The 18003-nt window shown below is 40.5% G+C and overlaps 2 protein-coding genes across 2 annotated transcripts; one reads left to right on the top strand and one right to left on the bottom strand.

Annotated features, from left to right (window-relative positions):
* Positions 1-808: 808 nt before the first annotated feature.
* LOC120810256 (uncharacterized) lies at positions 809-12217 on the bottom strand. The gene is made up of 3 exons (XM_040164658.2): positions 11807-12217; positions 9017-9232; positions 809-1802 (listed from the first exon to the last, which is right to left on the bottom strand). The coding sequence occupies exons 1-3, from the start codon at positions 11993-11995 to the stop codon at positions 1650-1652; spliced, it is 558 nt and encodes a 185-aa protein (XP_040020592.2). The 5' UTR covers positions 11996-12217; the 3' UTR covers positions 809-1649.
* Positions 12218-14800: 2583 nt separating this feature from the next.
* Positions 14801-16627, top strand: LOC120810257 (fucolectin). The gene is made up of 4 exons (XM_040164659.2): positions 14801-14948; positions 15344-15408; positions 15717-15999; positions 16181-16627. Exons 1-4 carry the CDS (start codon positions 14890-14892, stop codon positions 16353-16355), a joined length of 582 nt encoding a protein of 193 aa, XP_040020593.2. The 5' UTR covers positions 14801-14889; the 3' UTR covers positions 16356-16627.
* Positions 16628-18003: the final 1376 nt, after the last annotated feature.

The raw sequence follows: 18003 nt of genomic DNA, 5'->3' as shown, positions 1-18003 counted from the left end.
GCACTGAGCAGGGGAAGTAAAATAAAATCAGTTACATTTAGAGCCTAAGCTCATCTGCTGTGCGTGTCCTTACACGGGCCAAATAGGCAGCTATGCAAACATGACTTAAATACAAACCACAAACTATGGTGATCCAACTGTAAGATACAGTAAACTTTGAAATAAAAAAATAAAAAAACCTGTAATTGCCCATGAACGAATACATTTTGGCAAATGATCCCAGTTGTGAGAATAGAATAAACTTCCCCAGAAAACAAGAAGTCCACATGCTAAAGTTGTCGCAACACGTCGATCCAGTTGGATTACTTCATCATATCAAAAAGGAAGTGTTTTAGCATCCAGTTGCTTTAAGGGAAACAATGAGTCTGACAGAACAGGAAACCGCAGAAAATAATTTAGCGAGCAAGCCATGGATCACTTTCATTTACTCATAATAACTCACTGATGTGCTGCTTCCCACCGGCCTTCTCTCCGCTTCCCAGCAGTAGCGTTACGTCATGTCACTTTTCTCTCAAACATCTCACACACAATGTGGGAAAACAATCCTGTTGTGATCTTGAAACCTGATGCAGTTATAATGGCTCTACTGGAAACAACAAAATGTACAACAAATGGAGCGTCTAGAATTACCTGCTATAATAATATAATGTTCCTGCAGTCGTTCACTCAAACCTCAACCTGAAATTGGGAGGTTGCCACTTCCAGCTCAAAAAAACCTCAGCAATAGCGACAAAATACGTCCAAAGGAGTGTGCTCTTACTTTTACAAATGAAATGTGCCAACAGTGTACAGAAGCACTGAGCAGAGGTTTGTTTCCTCTCAATATATTCACTTTATTTTTTAAAGAAATCTGGTATACAGTAAAACTTTTTCAGGTTTGGTTAATAGAAGAACATAAAGACATTGCATGACAAACAACAACAATACATTTAATAACACCGTATGCTTTTCAAATAGAGCAAGAGTCACTGATGGAGCAACTGGCTCAGTCAGCAATATACTGAATGTCTGCAGATTGTATGTGAAGCTTTGCCTTCCTTTTTAGCTGGAATAAAGAGGACACATTTGGTTTAATTGGAAGAGGAGTAGATCTCATTGTGTTGTGCGCTCTCAGATCACTTACACAAACAGGCTTAACCCTTTTTCTTTTCCTAGTTCAGCTCAGCACTCCTTTGTCTATCTAAGTATTGGTAGTAGAATGTTATTCTTTGATAGCATCATTTTCAGGTTTGAGGATTTTAGTGGATGTTTAAAAAGCCAACAGTTTCATTAAAACTCAGTCTGACACACTACCAACTGTGTTCAAACACAGAACATAAAACACTTTGGATAATATTAGATATGTAAAAAACGTGAAGGGTGATCTTATAAGGCACCAAAGTTGGCAAAATATTTTTACATAGATATTTAAAGTGTGATAACACAAACAAAGCAACAAAGGTTGAAGAAATATGAATCTTTGGAAGGTTGTACTGGATACACTCTAGAGTAAAGGATTAAACGGCCATGGATTGTTGGTTAATATATCAATAACCTTCTGCATGCAGGCAGGGGCCGGGGTTACACATTTTCAGCTAAAAACTCATGCTGGTGACCAGCAATGGTTCACGCGTGGTCTAGGTGCTAACGATAATGAGACCGATTTGCAATTATCTCAAGTTATTTGCCAAAACCACAGCGTAAACAATGCAGAGGATGACGGACACGATGCCGAGTCCCAGACCCACGTTGTTCAGTATCTTGGCCATCCTGCTGCTCCGCTCCGCCGAAGCCTGGTCGCCGGCGTGGTTGGATTCACGGGTCTGAAAAATATTTCAAAATAGGTATCAGTGAAAATGTAATAAAAGACCTCTTTTTACCTGACGTTAGACTTCTGCGCTGAATCTGCAATAACTATTTAGTAGTAGTTCAATAGTTTGGGCCTAACCTGCAGTGCTGCAGCACTCTCTGCTTGGCTGAACTGTGGCATTTAAGTGGCAGGTAAACACCAACAAAAGCTAATTGATACAGCAACATCTATCTTTAGTATTCTAACATCAGGTAACAATAGGCAGCGTGAGCTACTGGGCGTAGCAGCAGCCAAAAATCGCTGTATTAAAATTCAAAAGGGTGAGTTTTTCTTATGAATTAAATATTAAAAATCAATTAAATCTAATTGATACACATCATATTTTACGTAGTGACAAACAAACGATTGTTCATTTACACATCGACAGAGAGAAATATTAGCTTTGATTTGTAGTTACCTATTGTGGAGGAAGAAATATAGAATATATATAGGTCATTTGTTCTTCCTGAGAAGTTTAGTCAAGCCCTCTCCTTTGGATTAACTGTTATTTCCTGTAAACCTGTAGTTAAACATGGCCAGAACTCTCTCTGGTCAGAGAGGATTCTACAGCCTTGTTGTGAACTTCAGAAGTGAATAAAGCTTTAAGAAATGATATGTCCGTTTCATTGGCCTGACATTCAAAACTGTGAATCAGGCAGTAGGGGCAAAAACAAGTTATTTTCTGTTTTTAACATCTATGTGTCTTATCTTTCAACAGCACGTCAAACATCTTTGCGGGAGTGTCAGTTACTCGTTATCCTTGTTTGTGTTGGCACGCAGAGAGAAAAATACCGTGAAGATAAGATAGAGAGTCCTTATTTTAGGTTGGTGGAATAGCATGACTTCCACTAGTGGTTCCCAAACTGGGGGTCGCGAAACCGACATGAGGACCAAACCCCCCCACAGTGGCTCAGGTTACAAGCGGACGAGTGCAGCAAAGAGAGAGAGGGAGATAGTGAGACGTGCAGCATCAGAAAGAGACGCGGTGCGACAGGGTGTTGTTTTTTTTGTTTACAATGATCCTCTATCCTCAAAGGGGGCACTGACAGAAAAGGTTTGGGAACCACTGACATTGAACCACAATAATACAGTGTGGCCAGACATGCATTCATATTAATAATGATGTATCAGTAATATGGATACAATCAAAAATCGGACTCACTCAACTTCTGCTTTCCATCTTTTGTTTTTATGCTTTAAAAAACAGAGTTTTATCAGAAACCCTCCCCAGTTATCATTTTTTACTTTTTAAAAACACAGTTGTTGCGTAAAAATGTGCCTCAATATTGCGACGAAAACCCCTGCAAAATCCTCATAAGAAGATTCATATGTGCTGATTGTTCATGTAGCAAGAAGCCTGTTGTGAGGTAAAGGAGCTCTGCGCCTGTAACAAGAGCCGCAGAGCCCGAATGAAATTAACCTCCCCCTCACTACCACACCAACATTTACAGCAATGACGGATCTTTGGACAACAAAGATTAGATTAGATTTGTAGTGTCCTCCAGACAATTGTTAGCAACCGCCTCTATGCGACAAGCAAAAGCATCTCATTCACAACTCAAGTATAACAATATAACTTTGACCCCTCAAAGTAAATAAATTAGATTCACATTATAGTAAATAACAACATAATGGTGAAAAATGACATTCCAGCCACTTGAAATTAGGCCTTCCTTTGACCAAAGAAACTCCATCTAATACTCCAACGATTGTGTCAATGAATAAATTAATTGTTTTTAGTAGAGTCTCCAAGAAGAAGAATGGGAGGCGATATTTGTGAGAAAAATCACACCGAGCAGAGCACGGAGTTAATAAGAGACAGGATGGAAGTGATAACAAAATCCTACAGGGGCTTCCTCATGCACAAAGACAAAAAGAGTCATAATAGGGTCAAGCTTTGCTAATAAAGTGTTGCAAAACTTCTGCAGTTCCGTCTTTGCGCAACCTCAACTGTCCATTCCCCACCTGAATCCTCCACGAGACGCATTCTGCTCTGTGACACGTTATAACAGGGGTGCAGCCAGCCCCCACACCCACACCCACCCCTCAGAAAAAGTTGGACCCCCCTTCATGAAGTTTAAACCTGGGGAGACGAGGCAGTCTACCGAATGGCAACAACGTGTGTGTCCGTCCTCCGACTCGTGTCCTTCAGCCGTCACTGGAAAATGGGTTCTGGTTTTATCTGTTTAAGTTATGCAGCATGCGGGTCGATACATTTGTCCCTCGGTTGTTTCAGCCTCTCTGAATATCGCCATGTTTCCATCATCATAACGGCAGGTCACGTGATCTGAAGGCACCTTCCGATAATATTGTAACGGACCGACATGTTCTGTGAGCGAGGTTACACATTAAGAGTTTGTCCTTAATGGGGGTTTTTCCCCCTTGCATTACTTTTAATTTTATACTTTAAGTAGTTTTGACACCAGTACTTTTATACTTATACTTAAATAAAAAGCTTGAGTTGATACTTCAAATTCTACAGAAGTGTTTTTAAACCCTAGTATCTATTCTTCTACTTGAGTAATGAATGTGAATACTTTTGACACGTGATGATTGTGATCACTTACAGCACGTTACTGCTGAGGACTCCATGACCTCACAAGCTATGTTGACTGGCAGGAAACAGGTGTTTGACCTAATGTTGTGCAGCTCGGTTGTTTAACACATAGCAGCCTCCAGGGAGACATTAATCCCCAAAACTGGCAAAGTAACAGCGTGCAATGCTCTCTAGAAAAGCAACCCATTCCTGAGGGTTATAGTGTTTGGACTCATTCGGATGGTCAGCTGGGAAACGGCTGCATGGAATATCTCAGTAAATGAGGGGTTGATGAGACTGGTGTGTGAGGAGGAGCCAGAGGTTATTACTTCATGTTGCAAGTATGGTGAAACGAGTGCAACAGTCATGTTTTTATCTGCTTTCCGGATCAGTAGAAAAGGCCTTTTCATCACTTGGAAAGCTAGAAATTTGAGTTGTGTACTCCACTTCCGTAGTCCGACATTATCAATTGTATATATCAGAGGTCACTAACTGGCGGGCTGTGTATTCTATTAAACTGTTGTGTTTGGATTTATTATTTATAATTTGCTGAGATTGTCGAGTTGCACTTCATTTGAACATTCAGACATTTTCACTTTTTTTTTTTTTAAACGCAGCCCTACTTTTATTTATTTAATCGAGAGAACATTATTTATATTTGCAGTCACACATATGTGTTCAGTTCTTTGCTACGTGAAAATAAATATTGACAAAAGAGTTTTAGAATCGTACTGAATTAATTTGATTTGTTAGTCGTGTATTAAATGCAGATGTTGGTACAATATTCCTCTGTTTAATCACACTAAGTAGTCACATTATGATCTTCTGGACTTTTACTTCCAGAAATTTTCTCGAACTGGACCTCTTCACATTTTAGTTGAAGACCCCTGGTTTATATATACTTCTTCCAATAACAAAAGGTTACTAATTATTTTATCTAATAAGAAATGTCTGCAAACATGATGATTCCACTGTGATATGGCAGAAATGTGTAACTGCCAAAGGACAGGAAGTGCAGATCATGGCTTCACACTGTAAGTTACACACTGTAACATTCATCCACTGTCAATCGGAGCGGAGCTGTGAAGAACAGCTCATGCTCTGGGGAACAAAGGACCATTTGATGGCACTGTCACAGAAGCCAGAAGTGGCTTAGAGCGAGACACACAGATCGCTGACAAAAGAAACTGAAGAAACATTATCCTTGGAAAAGTTAATTACATGAATTTCTCTCTTAATGTTTGAAAAAGTGACATATAAATATTGTTGTGCTTTTTTCTCCATATGCTAATGCTAAATGTACCAAAACTTCGCAGGATTTTAGAACGTGCAACATTTTACAAACGGCGCCCCATAAAACTCTTTGTCCCGATGTGCATCGAGGTTAGGAAGCTTGAGAAATACTATTTAGTGAGACAGACTCCAGAAGCCGGCTCCATATCTCCCCACCACGCCCTTTGTCCTCATCTGCTTTCCCGTATTTGGTTCCTTCTCTGCCGCCTTTTTCTGCTTTTTTCCCCCCACTGTTCATCCAGCTGCCTTCCTGTGTCGCCACATAAGAGAATTATGTGGGCACAATGAGCTCCTCGCTCCCCCCACCATTTGGACACTTTTTTATCTTGACGTTTTTAAAGGAACTCCAGTGAAGGTCTCCACACTGCCACGCTGGTTAGGTCCCGGTGAGCATCTGGTATCCATCGTTCATGCTATTTAAGATGTCGCTTGCAGATTAAGGCATTTGAGAAAAGTCTGAGTGTTTGTAAGTAAAAACTGTGACGCAACACTGTACATTTTTACGTCGGTGTAACGGAAATAAAGCAAACTGGGGAAATGGGTCAGTTCCTTCCTGTCTGTCTTCGTTGTCGTCTTAACCAAACCGTTAAAGGTGTTTCCAAAGTGAAATGGTTGCTTCGCACGTTTTTTCGGGTGGGTGTGGGCGGGATCTACTGAGACAGACGCAGGGGCGAGGACAGCGAGAAGTACAGAGAGCTAAAGCAGCTGGACAGGAGTCAACAGAAGTCCAAGTGTGACTTACAGGAAACACTGCCGGGATTGTTTAGATCCTCTTTTCCCCCAAGAATAAACATACAAACCCGGGCTTATTGGCATTTGTGTATTAGTGTCTGCGTGCAGCTTTGTGTGGAAATATGATGTGAAAAAGGAGATGACCTCTCCAATGCCACTACACAACTGTTGTGGTTAATTGCTTAAGCCCCACCTTGAAACGCTGTTCTCTAAGCGAAACATGTGGATCAGATTTCTTCCAACGACGTCCATGTCCAATCACAGTTAAGCTGCGTGACCTAATATTTTTAGAATAAGCTGAATTAATGCAGCATTGTGCGAATTCTGTAAGCAATCGTCATAACGTTACAATTATAGGTCAGAGAAGTACGCTACCGCGCTTTAAGATTTATGTTAGAGGAAATGTTAGAGCTTCTATTATTGCTAAACTTAAACTTACCATCAGGATGGGAGCACAAGTTGAGAAACTATGAAAACTTTCTGCTATGCCTGCCTTGTAAGTGAGTCATGCTGAGTTTAGCAACAATATTTCATGAGCTCAAGGTGACTTTACATTAAACCCAAGCTCTGTTTTTAACTCTTTAAGGACGCTGCTTTAACTTGCCAGTCTTTTCAAGGTTCACTTCACCCAAATTCCCCCGAAAATAGAAGAAATGTGGTTTTCATGCCAATTTCTAAAACAAGAAAGTCCAAAATGTAAATATTATCTAAACAAAAGCAGCCGAAAATATCCTATGCCCTCATTAACGAAAACACATTGCTTTAGTAAAAGTAGCCAACTATTCTGTCCATTGAGGATAAATGCTCAGAAATCTGTTTAGACATCACGTATCCAACGTCAAAACATCGCCCCTTATTGCCTTATAATGAGCAACCACCTCATCTGGAATGTAATTCAATCATTGATGTGTGTACTCTGCATTTCCATAATAACGTGCAAACAGAAACCGCTCGCAGACCACCGATGTTTAGGACAGATGTATCGGTCATGGTGTGTATGGTGGTCAATAAGTAACAAAAACTTTGACACCATTTTTGCGTAACGTCCTATGAGTAAACACTACAATTCTGGCTGTTCTGCTCCAAATCAGTTTTTTTTGTAAATGCGATTATTCAGTCTGAAAATGCGGACAGTGAAATGATTTACTACTAAGTAAATCTACAGATTGACTCAGATGGACTTTGCTCCGCGTAAATATCAACTACAGATTGTTCATTAAAAAAGAGGTGAGCGCTGAGCTTTAATCAAATACATTATCGAATAGAACAGATTCTGTTAATAAAGATGCGAGGACAGAATATATCTGTCAAGTTAAATGGAGAATACTGAATGTGGAGTAGGTCTTAAAATAAAGCAAAACAACTGCTGCTGCTAGAGATGGTATTCCATAGGAAGCTGCACTCAAAGAGCAACACACAGAAACACACACACACACACGCGCATACGCTCCGACACACAGTAGTACATTGACTTGGCAGCTTAGCAACAAACAAGAAAGATTAAAGGATTTGGTCAAATAGATGTATTTTGCGATGCAAGTTATTTTCTCACACTTCATGTGCTCTTGTTCATAACTGAACATCCCAAATCCAAACACACATTGCACCATAACAAGCCAAACCTCATGTGAAACGCACCATAACAAGAGATGCAAAGGACATTTAAATCTTTAAAAGAAGTCCACTTTCCATGTGCAAGTAAGGCTCTCAGTAAATGCACTTGAATGTCTCACGGTCGCTTTTAATTTGTTTGAAGAACCGTGTAGGAAATCACAAGAATGTTCCCCCTCTGACGACTAAACGTCGGACACGTGGAAACAATCAGGCCACTTTCCCTCTTGAAGAAGTGCGTGATTCATTTACCCCGCGGCACTTCTACGAGACACGGTGCAAACGCAAACTCAGTAACCTTTGAGAAAGACCTATAGGCTGAAGAATTACCCCTAAAGTGAGGTAATGTGTACGTCCACACTAACCCTTCTCCAGAGGCACGTCAGGATGACGCTTTCATAATACACATTTAATTACGACTCATGAGCAAAATATATGTGCAACCGAGGCCTGTGCAGCTCTCTGCTAACACAAAATGTCCTCTGCTTTTTTCATCGACACCATCTTTCCTGTTTCCCCCCTGTTCTCTTCATCACAGATCTCCACCCCTTCCAGTAAATGCCCCGCCCTTCCTCAAACTTGCACACACACACACACACAGCCGGCCCCATACAAAGAAGTTCTGTTCCCGCTATCAATTATGTACGTATTCATCCTAGACGAGATGTTAAATCGTCTCCTCATCCTGTGGTCTGCATAGAGTGGCACAGAAGAACGAAAGCTGACGTAGCTATTCTTTGACTTAGTAGAGTTTACTACCCCAAGAGACACTGTAATCTATAACTGCAGTATCAGCGCTACGCAAATCATTAGAAATGTTTCTATCTAGTTTTTTTTTACGCCTTTTATCTTGGAGAATTGATGGTAAATCAACTGTATTTGTCAAGTGGTTTTGAATTCTTCAGGCCACTCAAAGCCCTCCAGTACAAAATGTCCTCATTCACTCAGCCACACCCATTGATGCACTGAAGACCATCCGGACTCACAACAACAGTCAACGTGTAAATCAAACTCACAGAGATGGAGTAGATGAGGGCGGCAATTCCAAGAGGCAGGCAGCAGCACAGCAGGGTGAAGATGGAGTAGCACAAGTAGTCGTTCACAGGGACAGCCAGCGGGCCTCGGGTCACGTAGACGGTGGGCTGGACTGTGACGGTGGCTTGCTGGCTTCCTGGGTACTGCTGCTGCTGCTGCACAAAAGCCCCACCATACTGCGCCGGAGGTCCATAGCCCTGCAGGCCACACCCGAAATGCACAATTCAAACTCACTTGCAGGTACAATAAAAAGAGGTTTTGGAAGGGTATGTATCGAATTACTGTTGGGAGGCTTCACAGTAAACTGATATAAAACCCCTGATGTAATGGTTGCAGAAACACTTACAAAATACGCGCCAGAGATCAGAAGTCTAACTGGAATTTCATCAGACTGGTGTTTCCAGCGGAAGTGGTTTTAAACATGAAGGTACAAAGGTTCCTTGAACAGCGTTGTTGGGTTCTTTTGGTCACCAACCAGGTTCTCTCTAGCTTACCATCTGCAATAACTTATATAGCCTATATAGAATAAAGTTTTGTATCTTGTTATCCAAAGTTTTGTGTGTATTTTCATTTCAAATATTTAGATTTTATAGAAATACTTGCGATGGACTTTTATAATCTATAATGATTTCTAATAAAAACCGATAGATGAAATGTCTGAGCTAAACCACTTTTAAAAGTAAGCGTTAATGTTATAAGTCTAAAGTTATATTATAGACGGTAATTTTGCGACTGAGAAACATGCACGAGTGAGCATTAGACGTGATTTTGAAGTGTGGTTGAAATAAGGCTGAATTGCGGTGAGAAAAAGTGTTTCCAACACCAATGTGTCAGAAAACACCAAGTTGTTGATAATGTGTTCTTTGGAAGATAAACAATAAAGATTTTCATATAAATGAATGCGAAATTTGGTCTACGCAAAGATTTCAAGGTATTTAATATTTTACTTAAAATCGCCATAAATATGGATCTGTGTGCGGTTAACGAGATGCTTTTAGGACATCCTAATGCGGGGAGTTTGAAACATGAGAGCTTTGATCGGATGCAGAAGGAGACAAAGACTTTTAGCAGAACCAGAAGTCGTTGTGCTTTCCCTCCTCACAGATGGAGTTCTGTGGATGGAGGTTACATCTGAAGGTGGATGTCCCTGCAGTGGTCCTGCCTTTTATACTCCGCAAATGACGGGTTGTATATGCGGTCATATTTACGCATTTCTTCCGACAAAAGCTCTTCAATCCGATCCCTTCTCTCGTAAACATTCTTCGTTTTAATAATGGTGGTATTGGGCTATGAAAACGGAAATGTGAGACTTCGTAAAGGATGTAGTTAGCAGACCAATCGCAGCCTTGCAGGCTGCAGAAAAATGGGTGGACGCACGCAAGCACGCAAGGAGGTGTGAAAAGGCACGCAAGGGACACGCGAGGGGCTCCTGCGTGTCCCTTGCGTGTCCTTGAGTCTCTCTGAAAACGCAGAAGCATAAATTAGGCTTTAACCTGGCTAGCCACTCCCAATGTTGAAATCATTTCTGTCATATGAATTGAACGTATCGCGTATGGGGCGCCGTTTGTAAAATGTCGCACGTTCTAAAATCCTGCGCAGTTTTGCTGCATTTAGCATTATCATATGAACAAAAAAGCACGACAATATTTATATGTCACTTTTTCAAACATTTAGAGAGAAATTCATGTAAATTCATGCAATAACTTTTCCAAGGATAATGTTTGGCAGTAACACAAAGTTGTTAAATAATATAAATGTTAAACGTAAATGTTAAAAATTATATCTAAATGTTAAATGTAAATGTTAAATCTAAATGTTAAAATCTTCACTCTACATATCAGACTTGACGACTGAACATTACAATACTTTGTGTTACCGCCAAACATTATCTTTGGAAAAGTAATTGCATGAATTTCTCTCTAAATGTTTGAAAAGTGACATATGAATATTCATATGATAATGATAAATGTAGCAAAACCGCGCAGGAGTTTAGAACGTGCGACATTTTACAAACGGCGGCCCATAGTCGCGCATGTTTTAGGCTGTTCGTTCTGTACACATGACTCCTGCTCCCGATTTGAGGGCCTCGTAAGACGCACGCGAGAGCTTCGCCGCTTCTGCAGAAGAATCACCAGGTGACGATGAGACGCAGATGATTTCTGGTGTACTGAGTGTCCCAACAAGTCGGGTCCTGATCTTGTTGTTACAGAATCGGATTGACGGAGTTTCAAATCTATTCAAAAATCTAGAATTGGGCAACAAATGAGAGAAGGGGTGTGTTTTTTGTCCTTGGTGAGGGCTGTTAGTATGATTAGTGTGACGTATGTAACTTGTTTCGTGCCAGCGGCATTTTGCCGTTGAAAAGACGCTGGAAAAAACGTTTGAACCGATTTTCTGCGTCTTTTCAACGAATAAAGGCTCACTGAGTCAACTTTTACATTATTAAACTTTTCTATCCTGTGCTAATTAGAAACGTAATACATGTATTTATTGTATTTCACGGTAGATTTTCTCGGTTGGATAACAGAGCTCGTGAAAGCCCCCCCTCAGTAGGACATCTTGTCTAAATAGTTACTCTGATGAGTGGCCCGTTTCTTAAAAGCTAACGTTCGGTTCTTTTTCAATTAGGCTATACATTATTAATCCAAATAAAGAGAACTGTGTAGAATTGGCTTGCCGTCATCTTCAGCAGTGTATTCCGGGGAGAAAGAGAATCCCATCATCTGCAGGGACACATTGTTATTCTCTCAGGTGTGTGTATCGGGGCTTACCTGCGGCTGTTGGGGGTATCCTGGGCCGGGCTGTGGGTATCCCGGGCCGGGCTGAGGGTATCCCGGGCCGGGCTGAGGGTATCCCATGACCGGGTTGTCCTGGTAGGGCGGAGGGGGCACATGGCCCATGGTGGACTTCTCACCAGCCCACTCCGGTGGAGGAGCCGTCGCAGACTTACTGGGGTCCATAATGCTGAAGCGTTTCCCTTTTCACCGTCGGGTTGAAAGATTTTCTTGAATTATTTAGTGGTAAATATCTCGATCTGTTAAGTTTTCATCAAACTGCAGCAGCGCCCAAAGTGAATTATCGAAGTTCAGACTGGGATTTAATATCGTTTCTCCTCAGTGTGTCAAGTCACCGAGAACGAATATGGAAACTCCAGTTGAGACTTTCAAATTAAAAGCACGGCGGTCTACCGCATACTGAGCCTTCTGATTGGCCCAATAGAACCCCAATGAATACTCTATGGAACTGAAGTAACTTTATGTCCTAATATGAGATGAACTGACTCGAGATATGTCTCCCGTCAACTGAAGATGGCCAAATAAATAGAATACAAGCAATCTGATATAGAGATTATCGGACAATAGAGATGAATAAATACACATTATTATTTGGAAATAAAAAGTCTGGAAATGGCAGCAAATACTAAAAGTCTCGCTTCTATCTGCAGGTTTTCTTGTGGAATGGATTTTAAAAAAATCGATTTAGCCACTTTAACAGGGCTCTGGCCAATGTCAGCACTTGTCTATGTCTATTCCAAAGTATGTTTATATGTGTGTGTGTATACATTATGTCAAGAAACGTTTAATGTATAATAAAACAAAGGACAAGGGAGTGCATCAACAGAGATGTATGCTGATGACGCGTGCCCTCATGTCAACCATCTACATCTCAAGATCCTTACAATACATCAATAAACAAAGGTCATTTTAATTAAATCATTTATACAACAAAGCTTTACACATAGAACAACACACACCTACAACTATAAAACAAACATGCCGTACATAAATCTGCGTGAGAGTTAACTTGTGAGACATTCAAATCAACTTAAACACGTTCATATGCACGTGACCAATTTGACGGAATAGGTTTTTATTTGTCATGTAAATATGTCTGATTTCCGGTCCCGCCTGATGCCGACTTGCCCTCATGAGCTCATCCACTAAATCAAGACGACCACCCCTCTTGATCTATCAGTGGTCCGGAGGGACGCAGAGGCGCAGCTGGTGTGTGTCCGTGTGCGTGAGCTTTTAGAAACACAAATGGAGATAGTGGTTGAAGGGTTAACTGGATGACTATTAAAGCAGAATAGAATAATAGGTACAAACAGGCCGGTGTCCACTAGGGGGACACACAGCTTGTCTGTCTCGAGGAGTCAGACAAGTCTGGACAGAAAAGCACAAGTGGGACCATCTTAAATGGTGATAAGAACACCTGTGCTTTACCTGTTACTACAAGCCATCTGCAGGTCATGTATTGTATGCTATTACATTGTTTTACTCCGACGTCATGGACCGTTGAGCAAGACTGACACGCACACATTCAACTTTTGTGTAGTTGTAACGCTTTAATGTTTTGACTAAATTTTCTGTTTAATACTCTTTTTATGAAGAAATGTAATTTAACTAATTGCACTACATTTACCGTTGAAAAAAACAAATTAAAGGCCAGTTTAACAGCTGATAGCTGTTGATAGGCCCATGCAGTTGCAATGGTATATATCTTTCCCCCTTTAACTCCATTTGTAATCATTTATAATATGTAACATTACTGATGTGCTACCACGTAGCAGTGTTCTGAGGAAGATAACAAACTTATAGTTATAGTTATAGTCATCACACAAGTCAGTTCTCTGAATTACTATTAATTCAGAGAATGACTTTTTTCTCTTCACAACTGCCTTTTGATCAAACATTGGCACAATAATAAGGTTGAACATGCTGTACAGAGCATTATGTCCATAGCTCGTCCCTCATAGCCAGACCAGGTCTGAAAAGCCCTCACTGAAAATCACTGTCTTATTTTGATTTGGTATGTGAGCAGGCATGACATAAGTTGTCTCGTTCAGTATGTGTCCTTCAATGCTGTTTTATATGTTTTATATATTTTTCTGCTGGGATTTTCTCACTGCACAAAGAGGTGTTTCACTGACTGGTTTGAGATTGTGCAACACAGAAATGTTTTTGTGCTTTTAAAATATGTCTATGTAATATCAAGCAGATTGCTCCCCCCTTATTTCCCATCCCCTTATTTCCCTTTAGTTTACATAGCATAATTATTATCCCACTATAGGCATCGTACTTTGTAACAGATAAGATTTTCCTATTTGTTTTCCGAATGCTTGCAAAGGTGTGGTTAAGTTTAGACAAGGATTACGGCAATTGTAACCATTGGGGTGGATGTAAAGCTCATCAGGTAAGGGAACTAAATACAATGTAGGTTGTGGCCCCTCGAAGCACAGAAAAAAAAAACGCTCTCAATTTGCAACATCCCATTGCAACATAATAAAGCACACTGTGAATTTGTAAAATTTAATCAAAGACACATTATACATATACTGCAAAGGGAGAAGACCCAACCAAACACACACCACTCAAGCTACAAAATAAAATAACATACCTGGAGAAACAACTGACAGTGTTTTTTCTAGGACTGCTGTATTATAGTAGGCTGTCTTCTGCAATACAACAGCCTCGCAATTAAACCGACCTGTATGAATGCTTCAGTGTTCAGGCGTGGGCTTAATGGCAGCAACATGCAATGGAACACAAATCAGACCCCAAACCACTTCCTCCAAATGAACATTTGTGGTCTTAGTCTCATAAGCATCTTGGGCCCAATTTGGTGGGTACAGAGAGTTATGGATGTTGAAAGTCTTAAAACAAACTTCATGCGTTGTTTGAGCAAACACAGGATGTGGCCATGGGTGTGCCCTATTTGCTGGCCTTCAAGAACAATATTTTGGTCAGACAAGCAGATTGATATTTGAATGGGATACAAACACAACACTGGATATTTGACAAGGGGATTTATAAAGCAAGCAGTTGTCAATCATTCTTTGCACTAAAGTATAAAAATGATTGCTTTTGATTCATGCAGAACAAAGCTGTTTCCAGGGTGCAAGAGAACTACAAGGTAGGTCTTTGCTCAAATCGCTTTATTTTTCCAGACAAATTTTATAAAAGAAAAAGTGAACTGAATCTGCAACTTTAAACCTGTTCTCGTAAAAAACGATTACTCTAGGGGGATAGCACGACAGACGTGGATCTTATTTGCGAGATTATGTGCTCTGAAAAAACCCACACAAGTATCTCAAACTTTTCCCATCCAGTTTTTAAATTAAGTTACTCAGTGCAAATCTGACTTGTTTTTTTCCCCACTCACCTCCTATATGTTCGACCACAGCTTATAACAGATACACAGCTTAAATTTAAACCAGTACTGTTGAGTTCTTAAAAATGTATTTGCATCTTATGAGTGGGTTAGAAATGTATGGTTTAATAAGATTGTGAGTATGAACTTGTTCACAGGATGATGTTTCCAGCTGTGGTCTTTATCTTGTTGGCTGTTCTCGGACAGATAAGTGGCAATTTTGGTAAGAACAGGTTTCACGTGATTTAATCTAATCATTATTATGTTTTTGATCATTTCCAATTTGGAAAGGCTACATAGACATATGTACAAGGTGTGTATTTTAGTCCATCTTCAATATCACACTTCATACTTAAACACCTGTTCCAACTGGTAAATACCGAATTGGTCCAATGTAGAACATTGAGTAAAAGTAAAGTTTTCCTCGAATATGCTGATTGTCTGTTTTTTGGTGGCTGCAGTCCGATCAAAATATGTGTTATTGCTCTGCCGTCCCCAATCTTTAGTCATAACGTTTCTGAATTTCCCCAGGGGATAATATTGCTAAAGGTGGAACGGCGACGCAGTCCTCCGTGGGGTGGAATGGCCTCCCAGAAAGGGCCATTGATGGAAACCGTGCTAGCATATGGGAACAGGGATCCTGTACCCACACACAGAGCGAGATGAAACCATGGTGGAGACTTGACCTGCTGAAGACGTACAACGTCGACACCGTCACCATCACCAACAGAAGAGATTGCTGCCATGAAAGGATCAATGACGCTGAGATCCGCATCGGCAGTTCCCTCAGTGACAATGGCAACAATAATCCCAGGTAACACCACTCTGTTTATACATCGTGTTTGAACATTTTACATTTCTTGTGTAGGTTAAAGGAAACCATGGTACTGTTCATCATTTCCCAACAGAAACCCACATATCCAGTGATGGTGTCTAAGCATATCTTTCACCTTGGGACGTAGTTTTACTCACAAATGTGTCTTATTGTTCGTCAGATGTGCTGTCATCTCGTCTCTGGCGGCTGGAGCCTCCCAAACCTTCAGGTGTAATGGAATGGAAGGACGCTACGTGAACGTGGTGATTCCTGGAAGAACGGAATACCTCACATTGTGTGAGGTGGAAGTCACTGCGATAGAAAAAGAGGATTCCACTGAATATGTCTGTGGTTGAGTCTGAAATCATTTTAAAACAACTTAAAATATATGCAAGTTTCTGCTTATTTGCTAATGCAAAATAAATATAGCAATTGACCCGATGTCAATGCTTGTGCTTTATAATACCTGGAATTCTTAAACTTGTTGGACTGTCGTTTGAGATCATATCATATTACCATTCATTGACTCCTGTGTGTAATGGGTTGTGCAGATTAAAGAAATAGTTGAACATTTGGAGAAATAAGCTTATATACTTTCCTGCCAGAATAAAATTCTTGATGCACCTCATATTTCTGTTATAAATACAAAAACAACTATCAGCAGCGGGCTAATATAACATAAGAATGTCGGCAGATTTGTCAGCTATTTTAATGCGGGTAGATGACATCCAGCGTTCTGATTGGTTGAGAGTGAGTCACGGGGGGTGCGGACGTTACGGTGGACGGCGGGGAGGGACGCTCACCCATAACATTGTGTTGGTAGTGGTACATGTGCTTTAAATAGTAATAACTTGACACTGCATACTTGACTGAATAGTGTTCTGTTTAATATCATTTTCGTATGAAAACCCAGTGTTATAATTAGAATTATTTATAGGTATGCAGTGTCATATATACATCACTGTACAGGGTGGGGATTTTAACATGCAGCATTTCTTTATGTATATTTGTAAAGGGAAATCTTATACCTATTTTATAACATTACAATATTTTTTAGAACATAACATAATTATTCATATTATGTATGCAGTGTCATAACTACATGTCTGACGTTTCTAACAAAGGTTCAAAATCCGGTAAAAATTTGAGCTAGTTTTTTTTTTTAAGTACACGTTTCACTAGCGGACCGTACCAAGATGGCCGTTCGAAGACATATCTAGTCTTTATATATCTATGTACGCTACGGCCGACGGGGGTGAGGGGGATAGTGGGCGCCACCTACCGTCGAGGAGGTGGAAGAGGAACCAACGCGGATCGAGGTCCATTTTTCTGTTTTTTTTGCATGAGAAATTGGATGTGTGGCGGGAGTGCGTGACTGAAGACTGAAATTAGTGACAATAACTGCTTGGAGTTCTCTTAGGTTGTGCTTGCACGTGGCATAAACCACTTAATTTCAATGAAATTGTGAATAAATGACCATGCCTATTTTTCATGGTAGGCCTATATAACTACGATACCTCTTCATAATGTCCTAACAGGTATGTATGGTCGTAGACGGTCAGAACCCCCCCTCGCTCCTCCAAAAATTCTAACCTCACATAGAAACACAAACATAAACCTTAAGGCTGAGTACTGATGGTTAGCGCCATCGATTTACAGCAAGAAGGTCCCGGATTCAACTCCAAGCAGCAGCCTTCCTGTGTGGATTCTGCGCGTTGTCTGCGTGGGTTCCGCAGGAATCAGGTTGATGGCTCATTCTAAATTTCCTGTAGGTGTGTGGATGTGAAGGGTTGTACGTCAGCCCTGTGATTAACTGGCAACCAACCCATGCGACCCCGTATGTAGGATAAATGGCTTTTAAAGATCCCAACAGGAGATACCTGCTGTTGCAGCCCACGAAAAATATTCTTCCTCTTCTTTCAAAGTTTAGAATGGAAATTTCATGCACACTCAAATTTGCATACAGCAGGCAGACCTGTTACGCACCATTTCAGTTCTAATATA

The sequence above is a fragment of the Gasterosteus aculeatus genome, chromosome 20 (genome assembly GCF_964276395.1).
Source record: "Gasterosteus aculeatus chromosome 20, fGasAcu3.hap1.1, whole genome shotgun sequence".
NCBI classification, from domain to species: Eukaryota; Metazoa; Chordata; class Actinopteri; order Perciformes; family Gasterosteidae; genus Gasterosteus; species Gasterosteus aculeatus.
Note: the sequence above shows the minus strand (reverse complement) of the source record. Positions and strands in the feature narration are given on the sequence as shown.